The 22,681-nt window shown below is 56.4% G+C and overlaps 1 protein-coding gene and 1 long non-coding RNA gene across 2 annotated transcripts; one reads left to right on the top strand and one right to left on the bottom strand.

The window, feature by feature from the left end:
• The first annotated feature begins 9,638 nt into the window (after positions 1-9,638).
• On the top strand, positions 9,639-12,237 carry LOC308254404. The gene is made up of 3 exons (XR_013961223.1): positions 9,639-10,657; positions 11,223-11,582; positions 12,147-12,237. It is a non-coding gene; the product is annotated as an uncharacterized lncRNA (long non-coding RNA).
• Positions 11,577-17,451, bottom strand: WFIKKN2 (WAP, follistatin/kazal, immunoglobulin, kunitz and netrin domain containing 2). Its single transcript, XM_080680472.1, has 2 exons — positions 16,726-17,451; positions 11,577-13,616 (listed from the first exon to the last, which is right to left on the bottom strand). Exons 1-2 carry the CDS (start codon positions 16,924-16,926, stop codon positions 12,096-12,098), a joined length of 1,722 nt encoding a protein of 573 aa, XP_080536598.1. The 5' UTR covers positions 16,927-17,451; the 3' UTR covers positions 11,577-12,095.
• Positions 17,452-22,681: the final 5,230 nt, after the last annotated feature.

Here is a 22,681-nt window from a genome sequence, read left to right as displayed (position 1 = left end):
ACATTAAGGAAACCAAATGAACTCTAGTTTCAAACTGGTTCTGAAAGCCTTTCTTGAAGAAATCAAAATATATTTTAGTTTTAAATAAAAACTCACATTTTAGAAGCATAAGCTATTATGGATGAAACATAAGCTATTATGGGTGAACTTACATTCCCTTTTAGTGTTGCTATTAGTTTTGAACATGTTGAAATTGCACAGTAACCAGAAAAACCCATTTTAAAAATGGCTCAGAAGAATTTCTGGAGCTTCTCTATGGATTAAATTTTGTTATACTAAACTAGAGGCCCAGTGCACGAATTCATGCACAGGTGGGGTTCCTTAGCCTGGTCTGTGATCGGGGCTGATCTGGGCTGTCTCGCCCAGTCCTGATCTGGGCCGATCGGAGCCGCTGGCCGGGGGAGGGACCGTAGGAGGTTGGCTGTGGGAGTGCACTGACCACCAGGGGGCAGCTCCTGCATTGAGTGTCTGCCCCCTGGATGTCAGTGTGCGTCATAATGACCGGTCGTTCGGTCGACCGGTTGTAATGTTCTCTTAGGCTTTTATATATATAGATGCCTACTATTTAGATTTTGGATTAGAATTTGATTGGACCAAATATTAATGAACACTTGGGGTTTTGGAAGTTTAGATTGGGCTAAAAGTCTTGTCATCAATGGTATTTGACTCGTAAATAATAAAGCACTACTAATCATTTCTCAATATTTGAGTTTTAAGGTTTATATTTTAAAAGACTTGCTTTATACATATAACCTGTAAGTGGAGATTTGAGATCACCTCACAATTAGGCAAACCTTAGAAGAAAACATCAAGCCAGGAGGCAGCCCATGTCTAGAGGTTATTTGAAATTATGGGTCTAATTTCCTCCTTCAGCAAGTTAAGTCATTTGACTGAGATGGCTCAGTTTCTTCATCTGCAAAATGGGTGTAGTGATCTCAGTATACTTCCTCAGGGAACAAATCACCTGGCTATGAAGAGTTGTCATTGAATTAATGGAGCATGTTCTTAGGGGCTTACATATTTAGAAGCCATGACGTTCAGAATTTTGTCCATGTTTGTTGCCCTTTGAAATCAGAAAACTAAATGAAGACCATAACTGTTTATTATGTGAACATTTCGTTGTCCAGTCTGTTCTTTGCACCAGCAGAATTAAATACAGATTCTACAGTAATATCCTAGAAGCCATTCTGTTCATGTTTCAGTAATAAACACCACTGTGTAATTCTAGTTTTGAGGTGCTGAGAGGGAGACCAGTGTTTCAGCATTCTCTTTCATGCAATCAGCAAACTGATTTAAACCCAGCATACAAGTGGATGCGCCTGTGGGAGCAGCCAACAACGTTTGCTAAAGCGCCCCATGCTGCTGTGAAAGGATTGAAATGGTTGTTCCTATTTAAATGATACTGGCTCAGAAATAGGAGCCATTAAAATGCAGCTCTGGTGGTAGATGTGTCATATGGATAATGGTGCTGGCTTTATTTTACTGCAGGTAGAAAAGAAGAGGAGGTTTGCTTTACAGGAGGGAAAAACATTGAGGACTTGGAAGGAAAAACACATTCCGTCTGGCATTATGAGTACTTTACTTCACTGGTAAAATATGACCAGTGTGCAGAACAGAGAACAGGTGTAAAATATTTTTAGACAAACCTTGGCATATATTGTAGGTCGCATCCCTTCTCTATACACACTCCTCTAAGCATTTCAAAGATAATTGTGGAGAAACCACATTTACAAAATAAGCTAGACATTGCGTTTATGGAGGTTGCTTTTTTTTTTTTTTTTTTTTGTACTGAGTGTTAAAGTCGAACATAAACTTCCTTCCCAGCCATCAGGTTGCAGCTATTTTTAAACGCTGATTCTCTGCGTGCCCTTTGACAACTCTCCTCCTCCTCCATGGTGCTGTTGAGAGCTGGGGGACATGGCAGCATGAAGGCTGGGTCGTGATGTCCCCCTACACCAGCTTCAGATTTAAAACAGTTCCTTATTCCTTTCAGCTAGGAAGAAACGTGACAAGCATGGGCTCGGCATCAGTCTCACCTGGTTTCTAGCAAATGGGTATTAATTGATCCCTCCTGGACACTGTTAGAAAGGAATACCCAATACTCCGATCAGTGTGGTTGAAGAAACAGCATCAGAGGACCCTACAAATGTTGCCCATTTTAGTCAAGAGTCCAGATGGGCTAGGACGTAGGTTCCGTTGTTGTAGGCGCAGTCCCTTTTCTATTCTGAACTAAATGCGACACCCCGCCACCAGCCATAAAGCCATTGCTAGTAAGGATGAAAGGTTGGACTTCAGATTTGTTTTGTAAGGAGCACGCCTGTGCTCTGGTTCCATCCAGATCTGCCTACTCCCCTCAGAGCTCTTTTCCCAAAAAAGGAATTCTCCTTGTTGTGTAAACTACCTGCCGTGCTGAAGTTCCGTGGAGCCCTGGTGACTGGTGTCAGCTAGCTCTGTTTCCGGGAAACACGATGGGGATCTCTAAACCATGTCAGTGCAAGGCCTAGGGTGGCTGCAACCTCCTGGCAACGAAGGTGTCGCCAGAGGCCCTTTAACTGTAACGACTTTGAGAACAACCCGGTTTTCACACCGGCTAGAAAGGGTTTTACCTGGGAAACGGCCGCTTTCTGAAGTTTACAAAAGATGGTGGAAGGGAAGGAAAGCTGGTAACTTAGGACAAAGTGATTGTTGGAAAGAGGCTCTTGTTAATCACCTGAGCCGCGAACGTGAAGAGAACTTTTAGGTTCTGTGTAGAAGGCATGAGGGTAGAGGGATGCAGGTGAGGCCTTATCCCCACCCCACCCCACCCCACACCCCCGGAGCCTCTGCCAGAGGAGAAGGCCAGGCAGCAGGTAGGAAAGGGGTTTCTTTCCTTAGGGTCCCAGAAAGGAGCCGTGAAGAGGGACCCCTGTCTACACTACCTGGGCACGTGTCCTGGAGATCAGGTCTCCTCGATGGAGGCTTTGCAGGTTGAGACCCGGACAAGTACCCCTTCCCAGGCACACCACACTGTTCTGGCTGCGTGTCTGCTTCCGGACTGCGACGGCGGCAGGTGGCTGGCTGCACCCATGCCGCGCGTGCTGCCTATTGGAGTGGCCATGGTTCTCACACGATCACAGCGTCTCAGGGAGTCCAGAGAAGGCTCAATAATGAGACTTATATCGTATTTACTATGTGCTTAGATTTGGTTCTAAACACATATTTTTAGATCAGATTTCCTAAGAACCTTCCGGAAATGGTGCTGTTTTCTTCATTTACAGATAAAGAAATGGATGCAGTGTGTGTGTGTGTGTGTGTGTGTGTGTGTGTGTGTGTGTGTGTGTATTTCAGAGAGGAAGGGAGAGGGAGAGAGAGAGATAGAAACATCAATGATGAGAGAGAATCATTGATTGGCTGCCTCCTGCACGCCCCCTCCTGGGGACCGAGCCCACAACCCAGGCATGTGCCCTTGGCCGGAATCAAACCCAGGACCCTTCAGTCCTCAGGCTGATGCTCTATCCACTGAGCCAAACCAGCTAGGGCGTGCAGACAGCTTCTGACAGAGTAATGGCCAAGCTCTTTACTTGTAACTGTGGGATTCTGTTTCCAAAGTCCATGGTCCTTAACCATTCATTACCCTGCTCCTTGGCGACCTCAATAGGAAGGCTTTGTGAAAGAACCACACTTGATTATTTCGGAGAAGTGATCTAAAGTGCACTTTGTGCCAACTTTCCCTCCCCTGAATACCCAGCATGGCCCTGGAAATGGTTGTTTGCTCGGCAACTCCGGGTTCATTTTAATACCAGCCTCTGCCAGGCACAAGCAGGAAAGGGACATTTGCTGGAAAAACACAGTGGAATATGATCTAAGAGCTTGAGGGCCCTGTGCTTGTTTCATTTATCCACATCACTACTGCTGTGTGGGCACTGAGGTTCTTTGGGAAGATCTTGACATAATTGAACTCTTTTAGCAAAAGCGTGAGGTTGACTTGTAGCTGCTCTGGGGTCAGATTCTCTAAGGTCCCCCAATGATCTCAAACAAAGTGAGATATCATTTAAACAATGCCTTTGTTCATCCACTCAACACATTTATTGAGCATGCACGGGGTTAGGAGCCGGTGGTGATATAGGTAAACCTTTAGGACCTTCCGAGGAGCTCACATTCTGGCAAAAGATAACACATCCGCCCACGTCATCATAGACAGGAGAATGTGACGTTGTGAATAAAACGGGGTACAGATCACCCCACCTGAGGGGTTCTAGATTGGGGAGGAGTTACCAGGGGTTCTACATGGGGGAGGAGTTACCAGGTCATGGGTCATCTGGGGGAGCATGGGCCCCCTCCTTTTTTCATCTGATGTGTCCACAGTGGGAAGAACGTGGGCTGCTGGTCCCTGGGGGAAAAGGCAGAGGAAATCAGAATTAGACGCTCAGCTGCTGGCCCGGACTCCCAGGAGGCCTGCCTTTGACTTTGGCCATTTCGGAGTTTCTCATTGCTCCAAGCTTTGTACAGACCATTAGAAAAGAAGTGGTCTAGAACAGTGGTCAGCAAACTGCGGCTCGCGAGCTGCAGTTTGCCGACCACTGGTCTAGAACCTTTATATTCACCTGACCCAAGGGTGGGATGGAGAGGTCGGGTAAGAAGGCGAAGGGAAGACGTGGTTGGTGGTGGTGGTGGTGGTGGCGGCGGCGGCGGCGGCGGTGGAGGGGAACGGGCTGGGCCAGAGGGACGGCTTTGATTCCATTGTTCAAGACCAAGTTTCAGTTTAATGCTTGCCCTGGAAACCTCCTCAGGCTAGAAGCTCCCTCTAGGGGTCACCTCATTTGTTTTCCTACCTTTAGAGACAAAACTTTTTGTTTTTTTCAATCAGGGTTCACAGCAGGTAGGACCCTTCCAGAAGTTGGTGTTGGTGGAATGTGTGTTTACAGCACAAACTCAAAACACCCCCAGATCACTCCCACGCGTCCCCTCTTCCCCTCCCCCACACCACATTCCAGACTTGGCCAAGGTAACAAGTCTTTTCAGGACTCAACTGTTCTGTTTTCTAGTTTATTTTTATGTTTTGGATGCTTAGAAATACCCTTCCATTTTGAGTATACATCAGAGTGAGACTTCGGAGGGAAAGCTTTAGAAGGAAACCTATGCCAGAAATGAACAACTTTCCCCCTGGGTCACTTCCCAGGGCTCCCATACGTTTCCTTCGTGGCTGAGCCCTATGTCACCGACTGAAAATACTGCCACAAGCTGGCCAAGCCCCTTCATGTGACCTGGGACCATTCAGAGAACATCACTGCTTGCTTTGAAACAGAAAACACTAGCGTCTGAGCCATGTCTCAACTTCACCGGCAGGGACAGACGTCCAGGCTCCACAATTCCCCCTCCGGACTCCTTGGCAACTGCCAAGAGCTAAGTAAGAATGTTCTATAGTTGTTACAGGGGCTTCACCAAACCTCCCCAAAAAATCACACGCTGTCACCCTGTGCAAGGAAGAATATGGGCTTTGGGGTCAGATTTCGAATTGAATCCCAAGCTCACCCTTGAACAGGAATGCCCTGTTAAAAACCTTCTCAGCCTCAGAATTCCTATCTGAAAAACCCTACTTGTCATGGTTAGTGTGAGAGAGTTTTATATAAGATGCATCAAGCATTAAGAACAATCCTCTTTCCCTGATTGAGTAACTGGAACTCTCTACACTTCTGAGAGGGGCCTTAAAATATCTCTATCTCTCTATCTCTCTATCTCTCTATCTCTCTATCTCTATCTCTATCTCTATCTCTATCTCTATCTCTATCTATCTCTGCCTGTGACTTAGACTAAAGGTCATGGTCTCACCATACTTAGGGAAGCTCAGCTGGCCTGAAACGTGTCTTGTCAGAATCCTAGGTAGTAAAACTTTCTGGTGGGTTAGCAGGGAAAAGGGAGGAAGCAAAACTGAGAGAAAGCCATCCTTCACTATCCTTAAACCTGTGGTGGAAGACAGTACACATGTGGTGAGATGCATGCGCTTGCCACCTGGGCTGGGTTTCCTGCTCGGCCAGGGACTTTGGGCAAAATTTTCAATCTCTCTGAGCCTCTTCCATCATCTCTAAAATGGAGAGAATGTTAAATGGGGGTGAATAATATAGAGTTGTAAATGTTTAGTGAGATAATGTATGTTGAGCACGTATTAGGTGATGTTAGCTATTAGTAATGGAAATTATTAACTCTGCCTCCTGGACACCTCATTGGTAAAGGACACTCCCCTTCTGTGAGGCCTGGCATAGGGATGGGTCACCACCTGTGTATGTCTCACTGACGTTGCTTCCGCTTCGAGTCTGAGTTATTGGTCACACCAGGAGCCTAAGGCTGTTTTCCCCCTTTTTCTGTTACCCCTTGAGGTGCGTTGAGATGAGGAGGGGTGCATGGGATAAGGGGTCCCTAGAGGGACAATGATACCTCTGAGGAGTCTCTTCCTCCATAAGGTCTATAGGCTTGCCTCACTCCTTCATCCCACACACATTCATCAAATGCCCTCTATGGTCAGGCCGGGCATAGAGAGGTGCCCAAGGCACAAATTGGCTTTGCCTCCTGAGGGTTGTAGTCTAGGGCGGGAGATGTCAGATGGTGAAAGAGCAAAGGCAGCTCGAAGAGGGCTGTGAGATGAACTCAGACGGTGTGTATAGCGTCTGACCCGGCCTCTCTCCTGCGCAGGGTCCTCGCCAGGCCCCTCTCCAGTTCCCAGTCGCCCACAGGGAACGAAGACAAAACAGCCACCATCCTCCGACGGAACAGAACGTGTCCCTCACACCAAGGCCGAAAACACAGGAGGGGGATGGGTACATGGTCTCACCGTCAGGGCTCTGGCAGCATCCTCAGGACTTGAAGGATGCTGAAGGACAAAAGGCATCCAAGCATCACCTCACCCGGACAGACATGCTTCGGGGCGGGGGTCCAATCGGGAGTGCTGGAGCCCAGTCCCGTTTTCTCCTCATCGGAGTGGGGCTGAGGGTGGCCAGGGTGTGGATGGGCACCCGGATGCCAGAGTTCCATGTCCCGGGGTAATTTGGGATGTGGACACAGAGGCTCCATCCCGACCCTGAAATAGCAGTGCTGAAGGGCTCAGGAGCCAAAGAGGCGGGAAGGAGAGGGCTGGTCGGCTGGCCACCTGCCTGCTCGTCCCTCGCCCTCAGGAGATGCCAGCGAGGGTTCTTCTTCCTCCTGACACAGCCGAGAGAGGAGTGTCACTTGACCTTGGGGCACATTCCAGAATGAGGCCACAGCCAAAAATAGCACCCAGGAGCCTGCCACCTATCCCGCCTGCATTAATCACACATCCCAGGAGGACTCGGACTCCTTGGGGAGGTGGGAGGAGAAGGAGGAGACGCAATCAGGAAACGGAGCTGGGAAAAGGAGAGGACCCCAGAGAAGCCCCTTCACGGCCTTGTGGTCGGGCAGCACACCGCAGGCCCCGGGCCCCAGGACCCGCCAGTGAATCTGCCCATCCCGAGCTCTGGGAGCTGGGCCCACGGACCTCCTGGAGCTTGGGGTCAGTGCAAACACGGAGGAGAACAAGACTGTGGGAGCGTGTTTACAGAGCCTGGGGAGCAGCGAGGCTTCCAAGGAGCTGTCTGGAAGGATGAGTAGGCACAAGGCTGATGTTTTGCTCAGGAATCTAGGGCGCGATGGCTTATGTGTGTGATCGAAATACCATGTCACATGGCAAGGTCGTCAGACGGCCCTGGGTGCTGAGTGTGCGGCTGACAGGAGGCGGGCTCTTTGGCGACCTTTGGATCCCGATGGGATTCCACACTGCCCAGCCCAGTGTGTGTGTGTGTGTGTGTGTGTGTGTGTGTGTGTGTGTGCGTGCGTGCGTGTGTGTGTGTGTGAGAGAGACAGAGAGACAGAGAGACAGAGAGACAGAGAGACAGAGAGACAGAGACAGACTGGGAGAAATATCATAACATGAGCATTCAGAACTCTGCCTAGTTTCTGATCGTGGCTCTGCCCCTTAGCAGCTGGGCGATCTTGGGCAAGTTTCTTATCCCCCGAGCCTCAGTTTCCCCACCTACAAAACAGCACCCTGCCTCAGACCGTTGTGATGGAGATGGCCAGACATGATGTCCAAGTCCTGTCGCACAGCGAGTGCCCACTCCATGTTGATGTTATAACAGGACAGCTGGACACAGGGCGTTCTCCCCGGCTAAGGAAGTCACCACGTGGCTGTGCATTCATTCTGTCCCTCCCCAGGTTCCGCCCCTGGGCCCTGCTTTCTGGCCCCACTGTCCAGGGGGTGACATCAGAGCATGGAGCAGCTGGCCAGACAATGGAGCAAAGTGTCCTCAGCGGCTGGATAGAAAGAGGGTGGAAAAAGCCATGCTGTCCTGCCCCAGAGGCTTTGGGGCTGGTCTGGAGACAGCGGCGCCAGACCAGGCCTTTGGAGAGGCAAACAGAGGGAGGGACTGGAACAGGGCAGGGAGGGGCGTGGGGGACCACAGATGCAAGGAGGGGAGGAGTACGTGCTCACGGTAGACAGGAAAGCAGGTGAGTCTGACCTGGGACCTGAAGGAGGGCTCAATGCCCATATGTCCTGGGGCCCAGGCCGGGAGACGGGGCGGGGTAGCCTCGCAGGTTACCTGACCACCAGGCCCTTCACCGAACACTTAGTAGATACCTGCTCCTGCGTAAGGCCTCGGCGACAGGACAGAGACTTAGGCCTGGTTTCAAGGGCAGGAAAATAAATGCCATGCAGTGGGTCCCGAGTTGTGATCGATTCTAAATCAGCCCGTCCCTCAGGGCCCGTGTTCTCTGAATCGCAGCTCAGCCCACGTGGGGTGATCCGTGTGGATGTCCTCTGCGAGCAGCAGGCTAAGGTACTGAACCTGTGGAGCCCGAGCCCAGAAGGAAAAGGGGAGGCGGGGACCCGGGGCGCTGCTCTTGGCCCGGGAGCTGCGCAGGGCCCAGGGGCAGCCGTCGGTGCCAGGCTCCGTGTCCTAGGCTTTCCTGTTTGACAAGGTTAAAAGGGCCGAGCTCGCCACGCCTCCAGAAAGAGCTCTGACGGCCCTCTGTTTTACAGGCCGGGAAACTGAGGCTCAGAGAGAGAGGATACGTGTCAGAGCCCAGATTCTGACGGAGGGGATCTGACCGCACAGGCTGGGCTTTCTCACTCTGCCAGGCTGGCGTCGGAGAGTGGCAGGGACCCCGAGTGCGGGGCAGCGGGTGGGCACTGAGCTGGCCAGAGGCAGCCCTGCGATCGGACTCCCCTGAGCCTCACATCTCCACCAGGTAGCCACAGGCTCAGCCCCCATCGCTGTGCAAGTGGGGGGAGGTGACAGGTGCTGGCCTGTCGGCATTGACCCCTCAGGCTCTAAGGTCATGTGCTATTCATCCGGGCCCCGGCCTAGACGCATGTGCAGCAGAATGTCTCCCCGTCTCTGAGGGCGAGTGAGGCACGGAGTCCTCATCTCTAGGCTAAGCAGAGAGGGGCCTATGGCTGGTGCTCACACCTTTATTTTGTGTTTTTGTTTGTTTTTTTTTTTGCTAATCCTCACCCAAGGATATTTTTTTTATTTTTTATTTTATTTTTTTAAAAATATTTTATTGATTTTTTACAGAGAGGAAGGGAAAGGGATAGAGAGTTAGAAATATCAATGAGAGAGAAACATCGATTAGCTGCCTCCTGCACACTCCCCACTGGGGATGTGCCCACAACCAAGGTACATGCCCCTGTCTGGAATCGAACCTGGGACCCTTGAGTCCGCAGGCCGACGCTCTATCCACTGAGCCAAACCGGCTAGGGCAAGGATATTTTTTAATTGATTTTTAGACAGCGTGGAAGGAAGGGGGAGAGACAGAGAAACACTGATGTGAGAGAGACACATTGATTGGTTGCCTCCCACACCTGCCCTGACCAGGGCCAGGGATGAAGCCTGCGGCCTGAGGTATGTGCCCTTGACCAGAATCAAACCCAGGACCCTTCGGTCCCTGGTCAGTGCTCTGTCCATTGAGCCACACCAGCTAGGGCTCACACGTTCTTGGCGGCTACGTTTTATGCTCCGGATTCTCCCAGTGGCACCGTGAGCAGCTCCATTCCTCTGGCCTCTCCTCTCTCCTGGGGAGCAGCTTATCTTCTCTGTCCTGGCCCCCTGACGCAGGGAGTTACCTCTAGAGGGCCGCGCTGCGCTGGCTGGGCTGAGCCTGATTCCTCCTCGGGCCTGTGGACAGGGGACAGGTGTCTCTTGTGCTTAGCTGGCTCCCAGCTCGGGGGACAGACACACTGTGGGGGTGCCATGCTGCAGGCTCCTGAACACACCTTCAGGGCAAGGGAGTAGCCATGAGCCGCTGAGACCAAAGGTGCTGCTGTCTCCGCCCTCGGAACTGAGCCACCTGCTCTGAGCACACTGGGGCTTTGGGACCGGGCCTCACCCAGAGGTCCCCTAGGGAGTCACAGCTGGACAGCCTGCCCTCCCCGCCCCGTTTCTGTGTCCTCCACCCGCCTCTGGTCCACCAGGCTGTCATGATGAGGCGAGGGACTGAGATACAAACCGGAACACGTGGGCCTAACCCCACACCTTCCTGCCTCTGAGGTCTTCAGAAAGTCACCTGGCCCGAGTGCCTGACTCGCAGAGCTACAGTGAGCACCACAGTTAAGGAACCTTGGAGCTGCAAGGTGGGCCGGATGTTGGCTGGTCTCTCCATCACCCAGGTATGGTCCCGCGGGCCAGATCCCTCCTGCACGGCCCCCAAGCAAATGACACCCGCCCCCCGCCCTCACGTGCACATTAGCTCAAATGAACCACACAAGAAGGCCTATTAATACTATGAGCTTTTAATTGGCATCTTCCTCCTACATCTGAGGAAGAAACAGGGAGGCCCCACAATGAGCTTCATCAGTTTTGGAGGGGCATGTGCAGAACGAAGGGCTGAGGAGGGACTGGGGGGCAGCGGAAGAGCTGACAGTGGGTTTCCCAGAATCCTTCATGTAGTGGTGGGTGGCTGGACCTGCCCAGGAAGTCCAGAAACAAAATCTCCAGCAAGCTGCCGCATCTCCAAACCTGCCGTCCCAGGCCTCACTAGAGCCTCCCTCTAGGCCCTGCAGCTCCCGAGGCCACCACCAGGTGGGAGCATTGAGCAGCATTCCTTCCCCTCCCCAGCCGCCTCCCTCCTCCCTCCTCATTCCTTCACCAGCCCCCTTCCCCTGCCTGCTTTTCCTCTTCCTCATTTCTCCTCCTACCAAAACAGATCCTGGGGTTTCTACTGCTCTATTCCAGGGAAACCAGTGACAGATGAAAGCACCCTTTCACATGGGACCCTTTGACAGCTGGGAAGGCCAGCCGTGGATCAGCTGCTGGCGGGACCCCTGGATCGGGACACTGCGTTCAGTCACTGTGAGTTCTCTGTGGTCCTAGCACCTGGCACCCAGTAAATGTTCAGGAAATGTCTGTTGCATCGGCCTGAACAGAACTGGATTAATAAATCAACAATCAATAACCAATCAATAAAGCCAAGGAGATGAAACACGAGAAACGTGTGTTCTGCTGTTGGCCTGAGAGACCGCAGGGCCAACTTGACCGACACGCAGGCTGACCAGCACCCAAGGGCACCTGCCGAGCAGCCTCCACCCAGGGAAGGTGTGTGCTTCCCAAGACCCCGAACATGAAGTGGTCTCTGCTCATAGTGGTCGAGGGGGCTGTGGGGAATGTGTCCCATGAGTCCCTGGGCCCTCCTTTCTCTCTTCACCCCCCCACCCCTTTTGTAAACCCACTCATTCCATGATTCCCATGACCACAGGCAGCCACCATCTCTAGAGCCCCGGTGGGTGGGAGGCTGGGGGGGAGGGCGGCTGCAAGACCCTTGGAGGAGGGGGATGGCCAGCACCGAGAGGGCAATGATGCCCAAGGCGATTGGTCGTCAGGAATAATTTACAAGTGTCTACTGCCTTCTCCTCTGTCCCCCTAAGCTAAAAAAGATAGAAACCCCTTACTGAACCCGCAGACTAGAAGTTGACCTAAGACCCTCTGGTGGCTTTGTTCTGATGGATGTCCCTCTGCTGGCCCAAGACTGTCCAATGTGACCTTGCCCAGTTTGCTAACTGAGGGGCGTCGGGTGGGTGGGTGGGAGAGGGCCAGGGAGTGGGGAGGGGCTCAGTGTGAGCCCAGGAACTCCTTGAGGACCTCGCAGGTCTTCTTGTGCAGGACCTCCCGCAGCTTCCGAACCCGCCGGCTGCTGGACGCTCCCACGAAGCTGTCGGGCCTCAGCATGGCCATGCCGCCCTCCACCTCCCCCATGATGATGAGCGGCGTCTCACCCACCGTCACGTTGGGGCAGGGGCAGGTCCAGTCCACGTGGAGCAGAGTGACCTCCAGCGGCTCCCGGCCCAGGAACTTGAGGCCCATCTTCTCATCCTTCAGGACCTCGTCCACGGTCACCAGGGCGCGGCCCGAGTCGGGCTCCTCGGTCAGCTCGGAGACTCGGCCCAGGATGACGAAGTCGCTCCGGCAGAAGCTGGTCACGAGCTTCTGCCTGGGCTTGCAGGCCTGGCAGCGCTGGCTCCCCCACGGGAAGGGGCAGGACTCCTCGCAGGCCTCGCGGCTCTCGAAATTGTTGCCGTTGCCCTCGCAGCCGCCGTAGACGAAGGACTGGCACTGGCCCGCCTGGCGGTTGTAGGCCCAGCGCGGGGCGTAGGCCTTGCAGGGCCCCTGCAGGGCGGGCAGGCTGCAGGCGGCCAGCGGCCCGCGCATGCAGGCCCGCACGCAGGCCTCGTAGGTCTCGAAGTGGTTGCGGTTGCGGTGGCAGTGGCCGAAGGTGAAGGTGAGGCAGTTGTTGGCCTGGGCGTCGAAGTGCCAGCGGGTCTGCTCCTCGCCGCAGTCCTCACTGTCGGGGGGCTGCAGGCACTCGGCCGCGGGGAAGGCCGTGCCGTTGGGGCTGCTCTCGGCCGTGGCCGCCGCCTGGCCCCCCCTGACCACCGACAGCGGGAAGTCGGCGCGCAGGACGCCGGCGGCATTGCGGGCCGTGCAGGTGTAGATGCCCGCGTCCTGGAGCTGGGCGTTGTAAATGACCAGCTGGGCGATGTTGGTGACCACCACGTTGCCGCGCACGTGGTTGGGCCTCATGACCACGTTCTCCCGGTCCTCCAGCTGCTTCTCCCAGGTGACGTCCGGCCGGGGCCGGCCCACCACGTCGCAGAGGAAGCTCACCGTCTCGCCCACGGTCACCGACTGGTGCGCAGGGTGGTTGAGCAGAGCGGGGGCCGCCACGTCCCGGCCGGGGGTCTCCGGGGAGGCGGTGGTGGGCTGCACGGTGGTCTCGGGCAGCGGCGGGCTGGTGTTGGGCCAGGTGAAGTGATAGCGGCAGGTGACCACGGCCAGCGTGATGCCCCGGGAGCAGGCCTCCGCGTCCATGTAGCAGCGGTTGTAGTAGGTGAGGCCGTCCGAGGCGCAGGTGAAGCTGGGCTCCTTCTCGCAGCGGTCTTTGCACTTGCACACGGGCTGGCCGTCCCAGATGTCGCACTCGGAGCCCTGCTGCAGGCACATGAAGTGGTCGCACGTGGCCTCCTTGGGCATGGCCACCGGGCCCTTCTTCCCCTTCACGTCCATGTAGCGGGCTGCCACGCAGCTCTTGGTCCCACACACGTTGGGGCAGCACTTCTCGTAGGTCTCACATTCCTGGAGAGAGCCAGAGCGAGAGGCCTGAGCGAGCGGATGGAAGAGAGGACAGGTGTCCCTGCCCCACCCCGCGGTTTCTGCAGAGAGAACTAACAGGTGCTCATCTTTCTTATTCTTTAAAAATATATTTTATTGCCCTGACCGGTTTGGCTCAGTGGATAGAGCGTCGGCCTGCGGACTCAAGGGTCCCAGGTTCGATTCCGGTCAAGGGCATGTACCTTGGTTGCGGGCTCGATCCCCAGTAGGAGGTGTGCAGGAGGCAGCTGATCGATGTTTCTCTCTCATCGATGTTTCTACCTCTCTATCCCTCTCCCTTCCTCTCTGTGAAAATCAATAATATATATATATATATTTTTATATTTTATTGATATTTTACAGAGAGGAAGGGAGAGGGATAGTTAGAAACATCGATGAGAGAGAAAATCGATCAGCTGCTTCCTGCACACCTCCTACTGGGGATGTGCTCGCAACCAAGGTACATGCCCTTGACCGGAATTGAACCCGGGACCCTTCAGTCCGCCGGCTGAAGCAAAATATGTTTTTATTGATTTTTCTTAGAGAGAGAGGAAAGGAGAGGGAAAGAGACATAGAAACATCAGTGGTTGCCTCCTGTACGCCCCCTACTGGGGATCAAGCCCAAAACCCAGGCATGTGCCCCGACTGGGAACAGAACCGGGGCCTCTCGGTTCCTGGGACAACACTTAACCAACAGAGCCACAGCAGCCTGAGCAAAGTGTTCTGATGATAACAGCTGATGTGTACAGAGCACCTGCTGTGTATTTGCCAGGCCAAGGATGTTTGCATTTGTCAACTTAGTCAATGCCCATCACCAGCCTGTGGGGTGGGTGTACCATTGGCCCCACTTCACAGGTGATGATCCCTGAGGCACAGCGAGACCAGGTGACTTGCCCAAGGTCGCACAGCAGGTCGTGTGGGAAGAAGCCAGCCACACCCCCCTTCCTGCAGGTGGACAGATGAGAACGCACAGCCTCGGAGCCGCGATGCCGCGTGCACAGGGCACGTGCTGGGAAAGGGCGGCAGGCTCCCGGGGTGGGATTCTAAAGTGAGGTTTTATTTTCCATGTCACATGCATCATCTAGTGAGCACAGATGAGGTCTAGGTGGGAACAAACAGCTCCTTGTCTTTTGTCCCCTTTGGGGTAAGGGAGCCCTGGCCGAATGGGAGAGGTCACACCAAACGCCGAGAAGGAAGGGCGGGCGGGACAGGCCCAGGACGCCAGGTTGGCCACCATGGGCCGTGCCAGACCCCGGCGCCCACTCCCAACGCGGGGGACATTTCATGGGGAAATTAACAAGGGGGACAGCCCCCTAGGGTGGCAAAGGTCAGCACGGCCGCCAGGGGACTTACACGACTAATTCCCTCTGAGTCTCTGTGGAGCCACCTTAGGCGTTAATTCCTGGTTTAATTCCTAGAAATTAGCAGCAAGCTCAGGGCCGACACAAACAAAAAATTTCACGTGGTGTTTTCGACAATAACACCTCGTACCCACCGGGCGGCGGGCACCGCCCCCAAGCCTCCGGCCTGGTCGTAGCTCTGTGAATTGCTCCCCACGAGGGCTGGCCTCTCGCGGTTCCGACGTTCTTTCAGCCTCTGACATTCCGCATCAGCTAAGAGGGGCCGGCCCCACCCGGCTGTGGCTGTGGCTGTGGCTGGAGCCTGCCCGCCCGGCCTGTTTACAGTTTTCCCCTCTCAGCTCAGAATGGGGACTTTGTTTCTCAGCCCTTGCTTGACATAGGCTTCCAGGCCGTGCGGGGAAGGCCTGGGGACAGGGATGGGCAGACCTCAGAGCTGGGGTCTGGGGGAGAAAGGCCCGCTGGGGGATTGAGCACGGAGAACCGGCCCCTCGGCCAGAGCGACCTTCCATTCCCTAAGGGACTCACATCCCTGACAGGCGGGGTCCCCAGGCACCTCGGGGAGGGTGTTTTGGGCGCGAGGAACCTGAAGGGGACCCTTAGAACACTTTTGCTTAAGGGCCCAGAATAGACCCACAGGCCGCCTGAGTCTCCAGCCCACCAGGTGTCTTCTTCCCAAGGCACATGAAGTCGGCCAGTCTCCCTGTCCCCAAGCCCCACCCCACGGATCAGGCCAGTCCGTGCCCGTGAAACAGGCTTCCCTGCAAATGGGGCCAACGGAGGGGGTGGCCCCGTCGAGATGGGAACGCTCTGGCCCCCCTACCCCTCCTGAACCCCCTTTCCCTCCGCACCGCCACTGCTCGGGCAGCATCCATAGGAGAAGCCTGAGAATTGTCTCCCCCCACCCACATACCTCCCCACAGGCACCGAGGCCAAGGCCCTCTCTCCAGGTGGTCCTGTGCTCGCCCGTGGGTGACAGGCGTTTGGCAGAGGGAGCACCAGGGTCTCATGTTCCCTGGTGATGCCCAGCCCTGAGCCCCAGGAGCTGACCAGACCGACAGGAAGTGCCTCTGCCAGGCAGGTGCCAGGTCCCAGCAGGCCCTTGACTCCAGGGAAGTGGCAGGAGTGACCCTTGGACTCAGGAGCTGGGAGAGAATTGCCCTCGGACCAGGCCTGCCCTGCGCGCTGCGGGGTGCTCTGATGAGAGCAGAAGGGAGGACGCAGAGATCTGGCGGACGAAACCGAGTCTACTTCCTCCCCAGAGCCTGCGCAGGGCTGTGCCCGTCCACCTCCTCGTCAGCCCGTCTGCGCTCAGCACCGGGGTCTGAGCCCCTGGGAGGGGGTCTGGAGGCCGGATGCAGCCTCAGCTTTGTTACCAGACAGAGGTGGGTCCCAAGCCCCGCCCTGCTCACTGCACCGTCCCGGGTGTCTGCTCTCACCTGTCCATGGGCTGCTGACACCTGCGCCTGGCATCGCCCTGGCTCAGAGCCACCCTGGCAAACACAAGACCAGGAATCCCAGGGTCCTCAGTCCCTGATGAACTTGAACATCACCATCACCTCTTCTTCTGGGCCTCAGAGTTAGACAGACACACACCCTGTTTATCACCCTGGGGCCTGCGTGACTTCAGGTTCCTGGGCCCTGCAAGGCACCCCTGAGCTGTCCCCACCACGGCTCCCACCCCCCTCACTGACACACCTGTGCGGCCCACCTCACGCTTCCGGAGTCCCACTCACCTGGTCCGTCTCACACTCCCGCTTGCAGGTGCTCTGGGCGTCCACCCAGAGGTTGGGGTTCATGTCGTTGGGGCAGATGCCTGCGTGGGAGTAGCGGATGGGCGGCAGCGCCAGGCCTCTCGGGGGCACCACGAGCAGCAGCAGCAGCACCGCCACCTGCCCCCAGCGGGAGCAGAACCGGTGGCCTCCCAGGGCCCACATGGTGCCGTCTGCGGCGGCCAGAGGCCTCCCTGCGACGCTGCCAGGGGCTGGGCCCACCAGCGCCTTCTCCCTCTCAGGGCTGCGGACACCTGCCCTCACCCCCACCCCCAGCAGGCGTCCTTGCTGCTGGTCAGGCTGCGGCCGCCCAGGCTGCCTCCCGAGAGTCAGTGGAGCCCGCTGAGTTGTGCGACTTCAGAGGAAAGAAAGGTCTTTGCAAGGAACCCCCCTCTCCTGAGTGAGCGGGGAGGGGAGCCCCAGCGGGGGCCGGCCGGGATCTCTATCCTGGGCGCCACCCGCGTGGGAGCGAGCTAACCTGATGCCTGTCACAGGCAGGCTGCGGCTCCTCTGTCCGGGCTGATCACAGACTTGTTGCAGAAGGGGGAAAGCTGGAAGCAGTTTAGGCGGCGTATCTGGCACGGTGGGACACCTGCTTGTTTTTGACTCCAGGAGGCCTTAACCCCTTCAAGGGCCAGAAATGGCATGTGCTTTGGGGAGCTGGCTCCGGGGCACGCACGCTCACTGTGCAGGAGCGGTGTGCTTCCCTCTCCCCCACCTCCCCCCGGCCCCCTCCTCCCCGGGGCCACCTCTGAAGAACACACAATCGCTTGTTACAAGGAGGGACCTGCAGCCGCAGGGTTAGCATCGCCTGGCCCGATAGTACATTTGAGAGCAAATGACGTGGAAAAACAACAAGTTCACGGCCATTCGAGGGTGGGCCCGAGCAGCGGCCGAACGGTGTAAGCAGACTCCCACCCCAGCACCGGGTCCCTCTGGGGGGGGTGGAGGGGGTGCACCGACAGTTCCCTATCTTTCTATCCCAGGCAGCTTGGTCTCAAGTTCCAACTTCGGTGAATTTTCCCCAAATCATTCCAGACACACATACCAGATACGCTCCGGCTCCCCGGCTGCCGGGATGTATCACATTCCTCCCTCCTCCGCTGACACACTTCTGGCTCCAAGAAAACCTACGGGTGTCTTGGGGCGCTGGGCAGCGAGCAGCCCGTGCTATGGCTCGATGGCTGCGTTCAGGAGCTCTTTCGGGGGGCGCCAGGCACTTTTCATTTCTCTTATTCCCCCCCGATTTTACAAAGAAGCAGGAGAGAGCGAGGGACTTGCCCACGGCCACCCACAGGAAGCGGTGACAGCAGTACTATTTACCGATGTTTCCTGGGCCCCTCCTAGGTGCCAGCTGTCCCTACGCGTCATCTCGTTGAACCCTCGCAAACTGTCCCTTTATTTTAGAGTTGAAGGAAGGAAGGCACAGAGAGACCAAGCAACCGGCCAGTCTCACACAGCAACGGGACTCCATTAATATGCGAAAGGGAACGCCAGCTTGCGGGGCCTCTGAGACCGCTCCACCCACCCCAACTGTCAGAACTGCTGTCCAGGTACATCCCAGACTCTGGTGTTGACAGGCTGGGCGAGAAGTGTATGGAACCCCAGGGGCTGTGTTTGTGGAGGGGCGGGGACCAGGGCCTGGAGCTGCTGCGGGTGGGGCTGAGTTCCCTCCTGTTGGGCAGGAAACAGCTCCCATCTAAAATGCCCTGTAAAGGGGACAGGCTGAGTGTTTTCGACTTGGTCACCCGATCCGCACGGGGTAAGAGGTGGGGAGACAGGTCCCTGGGAGGGGCACCTTGTCAAGGTCAAGCCCTATAGGATTTGGGGAGCAGCATCTGAGCTGCTGTGTCTCAGGATGGCGGGCGGGGTGGGCACAGCACGTGTCAGAGCCAGAAGGGACCCGGGAGGTCCCCGGCAGTGCTCTCATTTTACAGATGGGCAAACTGAGTCCTGAACCCAGGCCCCCCCTTTCCCAGGCCCACTCTCCCCCGCAGGGCGGCAGCTCAGCGTCCACCTGGACCGTGAAAAGGCAGCGCGGCCCCTTTTTCTACCCTGCAGGCCCTTTCCCTGCCGCTCGCTCGGGGCGGCGTGCTGCCTTCTCCTACCCGAGCCAACGCCTTCCTGTTGTGTGGGTCATTCTGCAAGATCTGTCTTTCCTGCTTATGTCAAAGAGTTAATGAAGGGTGTCAGAGCCTAATCCTCTAAATTACTGGAATAAACTTCCCTCCGAGGCCAGGCCCAGTAATGAAGCCAGACAGCGGGCGGCGCCGGCTGCTTTGAATTCCCTGTAATTCCATAAACCCGGGTTCCAGCTGCTCCGAGTGAGGCCTCCGCGCACGCTGGACGAACGTGGTGTGGGCAGCCTCCGTCGATATCCCAGAGGGAAATGGGTGGTGACACGTTTCTAAGCAGGACTTAGGAAAATTGTCACCACCCCATTAGGTGAGGACAAGTATCCAGGGAGAGGAGGCTGATTTCTGGGGAGTCACTTGAGAGCATTAGAGGGGGCGGGGGTACGGGGAGGAGGAGGGACACAGAGCAGAGGGGGGAGGGGGAGGAGCAGTCAGCAAAGCAGGGCCCGCGCCGCTCCAGGTCCGCGCAGAAAGCCCTGGCCCAGCTCCTTCGAGCCACGGCCTCCCTGTCCCAGGGCCTCCCTGTCCCAGGGCCCCATCCCGGCCATGCTGCTTGGAGAACTCTCAAAACAGCATTGGGGAAGAAGGAGCCCTAGAGCTCTCCAGCCTCACTCTCGGGCCTTCCAAGTCTCCCACCAAAACACAGCTCAGAATAATAAATAACATCTGATCAGGGCGCGGAGCCCACACTGCGTTTTCACCGACATCGGCACCGCTGACCCTCGCGCCAGCTCCAGGAGGGAGCCCGGGGGAGGCCGCCGGGAGCTCTGGTGAACAGAAGAAACCGAGTCACAGAGAGGTGAGGCTGGCCTGCCGGCATCCCGGGCTCAGGGCCTCCTCTCCCAGACCCCGGGTCCTGTGCTCTTTGCACAACCCCGTGCAAGCGTCCAACCCCTCCAGAAAGGCCCCCGCTGGCCGCCCCGTCAGCCCCGCCTGTTTATAAGCTGTTCTGGGAGCGCTTTGAAGTCTATTCTCCTGGCCCCTCCCTCCACGGCCCGCACCGGGCTCTGCCTGACTCTGTCTCCCTGGAACTCTGGCGGCTGGCGTGGACCCCACCAACCTCTGGGACCAAGTGCGGGCTCAGCTGCCCACTCCCACGGTCCACCAGGCGATCCCTCCCCCGAGAGCTGGTCTCTGGGGAGTGAAACCTGGTTGGGTGGGCCTGACCTTGGGGGTGACCCTGGCCTTTCCTCCTCCCCAAGGGCGTTGGGCACAGCTGAGTCAGGAAGAGGCTGGGCTCTGACTTCAGCTCAGAAGAGCCCCAGCCCACACCACTGTTGAGGGGCAGGGAGACCGCAGACCCTTCACGCCCTCCAGGGTGCTTTCAAGGCCTCCTCTGGGTGCAACTGACAGGACATCACCCCGGACAGTGAACTCTGGGTGACCCCTGACCTCAGGTCCCCACTTAGCATAACAATGCCTGAGCCACTAAGGCCTTGACAGGACAACAGAGCTGGCACCACTTTACAAATTGGCCAGCCCTCTCCCCTCCAGAGATCTCAGCCACACAGGCGGCGGGATGTCCGGAGCCCACAGAGGCGCCACGCCAGCATGGGCAGCCACTCATCACAAACCAACCTCTTACCTCTCCAAGCATCACCTCCCTCTTTCCTACTTGATTTTTAAAAATATATGTATGTATGTATGTATGTATGTATGTATGTATGTATTTAGAGAGGAAGAGAGAGGGAGTGATGAGAGAGAAACATTAACATCGATGGGCTGCCTCCTGCACACCCCCTACTGGGGATCGAGCCTACAACCCAGGCATGTGCCCTGACCTGGAATCAAACCAGTGACCTCTCAGTGCACAGGAAGATGCCCAACCGACTGAGCCACACCAGCCAGGGCACCTACTTGATGTGTTTGAAAGCACCTAGTATGTGCTGTTCTGGGTACACAGAGATAGATGCAGTCCTTGTTCTCAGAGAGGGCACAGTTTTGGCCAGAAAACAAGCATGGGAGAGCATGAAGAAGAGTAAACGCTGTTTTGAGGTCTTACAGATGCTGGGAGCAGGGAGGAAGGAGAGAGGCCGAGGGTTGCTGTTGCCCAGCCGTGACCTGGGTGGGTCTCGAAGCCTGAGCAGGAGTCTACAACGAGATAGAGCAGAGGAGGCAGCTTACACGTCTGCTTGGAAAGTCCTGGCCCACGGCACAGCCTCCTCCGCCAAGACCCCCTCCTCAGGGCCCAGGCCTCCAGGAAGGGGGAGTGAGAGGGATGTCAGTGGGTTTAGGAGACGAGGTGGGGGTGGGAGCTGCAGGTCTTGCTTCTGCATGGGGCAGCCTCAGCAAAGTCAAACCAGCAGCCCGTTCTGGTCCACCCTGCGTGGGCCCCCGGACTGGAGCCAAGTGGATGGGAGAGGCCAACACCCAGGGAGTCTCCCTACCCTGATGCTGTCGTTCAAACACATTTGGGGAGGAGGAAGGATTTCAGAAGCAGGGATTGGGGTTCAGGGGAGAAGAAGTCCTTAGTGAGGGTGCTCAGAGAGCTTCTTAGAAGGCCTGGACTGCCTCAGCTGAAGGCAGTGATTAGTCAGATCCAAGGCAGGGAATTCAATAAAGCCGGCTGCTCGTTACCCAGCTGGGGACCCCCTGCCCGAGCAGAGCGGCCGTGGCCTGGCTTACATTACAGGGCTGTGTGCACTCTCCCCTCCAAGTGAGGCGGCACCGGGCCTTGGAATAATTATGGGGCCTCAGCAGATGGTGGAGGCGGACGGACGGGAGAGGCCTTCAGCTGTGGGACACGTGACCACCGGCATCTGTGCAGAGCAGGACATGGGAGGGTCCACGCTGGGCCCCGGGGGAGGCGGTGCTGAATCGAGATCTGAGAGTTATGGGGTTGGCCGTGGTGGGGCACGACCCAGCGCCTTGGGCCTCCTTTAGACTGGCCTGAGCCAGGGGGGCCCGCTGGGGGAGGGGCAGTCTCTGGAAGCTAGAGTACAGTGTCTGAATGGGTCTATGTGTCATGAAGCAAGAACAGGAGACACAACTGGTCCAACACATTTCAGGTCCCCTCCAAGCCCTCTAACGCCTCCCCGGAAAGGCAGGCATCAAGGTATCGGCGGGTTTCAGCCCCGTGCCAGCCCCTCACCCACTTGGGAAGCTCCGTGGTGCTTGGGTCGAGCACCGTGCAAGGAGTCAGGACTCCTGAGTTCTCACTGTGGTCTGCCACCAACCCACCCTGTGACCACCTCTACGCCCCCATCCGAGGCCCCTTTCAGCTCCCTCCTCTGTGGCTCCATGTCCTGGTTCCTCCAGCTTTGCCTTGATGGAATCTGCTCTAAACAGCCCCAAGCAGCTCTCAGCCAAGACAAACACAGCAGAGACAAAGCTAGAAGGCTGTGGGGATGCGGGCCGTGTCCGCGCCATAGCTCTGCTCCGCTGGGCGGGAGCAAGGGCCCTGTTTCCACTGTTCCCAGGCCCGGGGGTTCAGCAGGAATGCTCCAAGTCGGGGGATGGCCTCCCTCCGGCTCAGGCCTCCCCATTCTGGAAGCCTCCCTCCGCTACTCAGCTCTCTCTGCCCTCCCTCTGCCTTACTTTCTCCTCTTCCTTTGCGGGAGAGAGATGAGAAGGACTCAGGCTCTCGGGTCTCCCTGCTTCCTGGCACTCTGCTGAGCAAAGGGGCACAAATTCTCTAAAAACAAACGCATCCCTGCCCTGATGGGTTTGGCTCAGTGGATAGAGCGTCGGCCTGCAGACTCAAGGGTCCCAGGTTCGATTCCGGTCAAGGGCATGTACCTTGGTTGCGGGCACATTCCCAGTAGGGGGTGTGCAGGAGGCAGTTG

This window comes from Plecotus auritus (assembly GCF_963455305.1).
Source record: "Plecotus auritus genome assembly, chromosome: 7".
NCBI classification, from domain to species: Eukaryota; Metazoa; Chordata; class Mammalia; order Chiroptera; family Vespertilionidae; genus Plecotus; species Plecotus auritus.
The sequence above is the reverse complement of the archived record's forward strand: the minus strand, read 5'-3'. Positions and strand labels throughout refer to the sequence as shown.

Excerpts from the sequence above, each read along its gene's own strand:
- WFIKKN2 (XM_080680472.1), bottom strand. The coding sequence starts at position 16,926 with ATGTGGGCCCTGGGAGGCCACCGGTTCTGCTCCCGCTGGGGGCAGGTG. Across the intron at positions 13,617-16,725 it reads GGGAGTGTGAGACGGACCAG|GAATGTGAGACCTACGAGAA; the intron begins GTGAGTGGGACT and ends GGCTCTCTCCAG.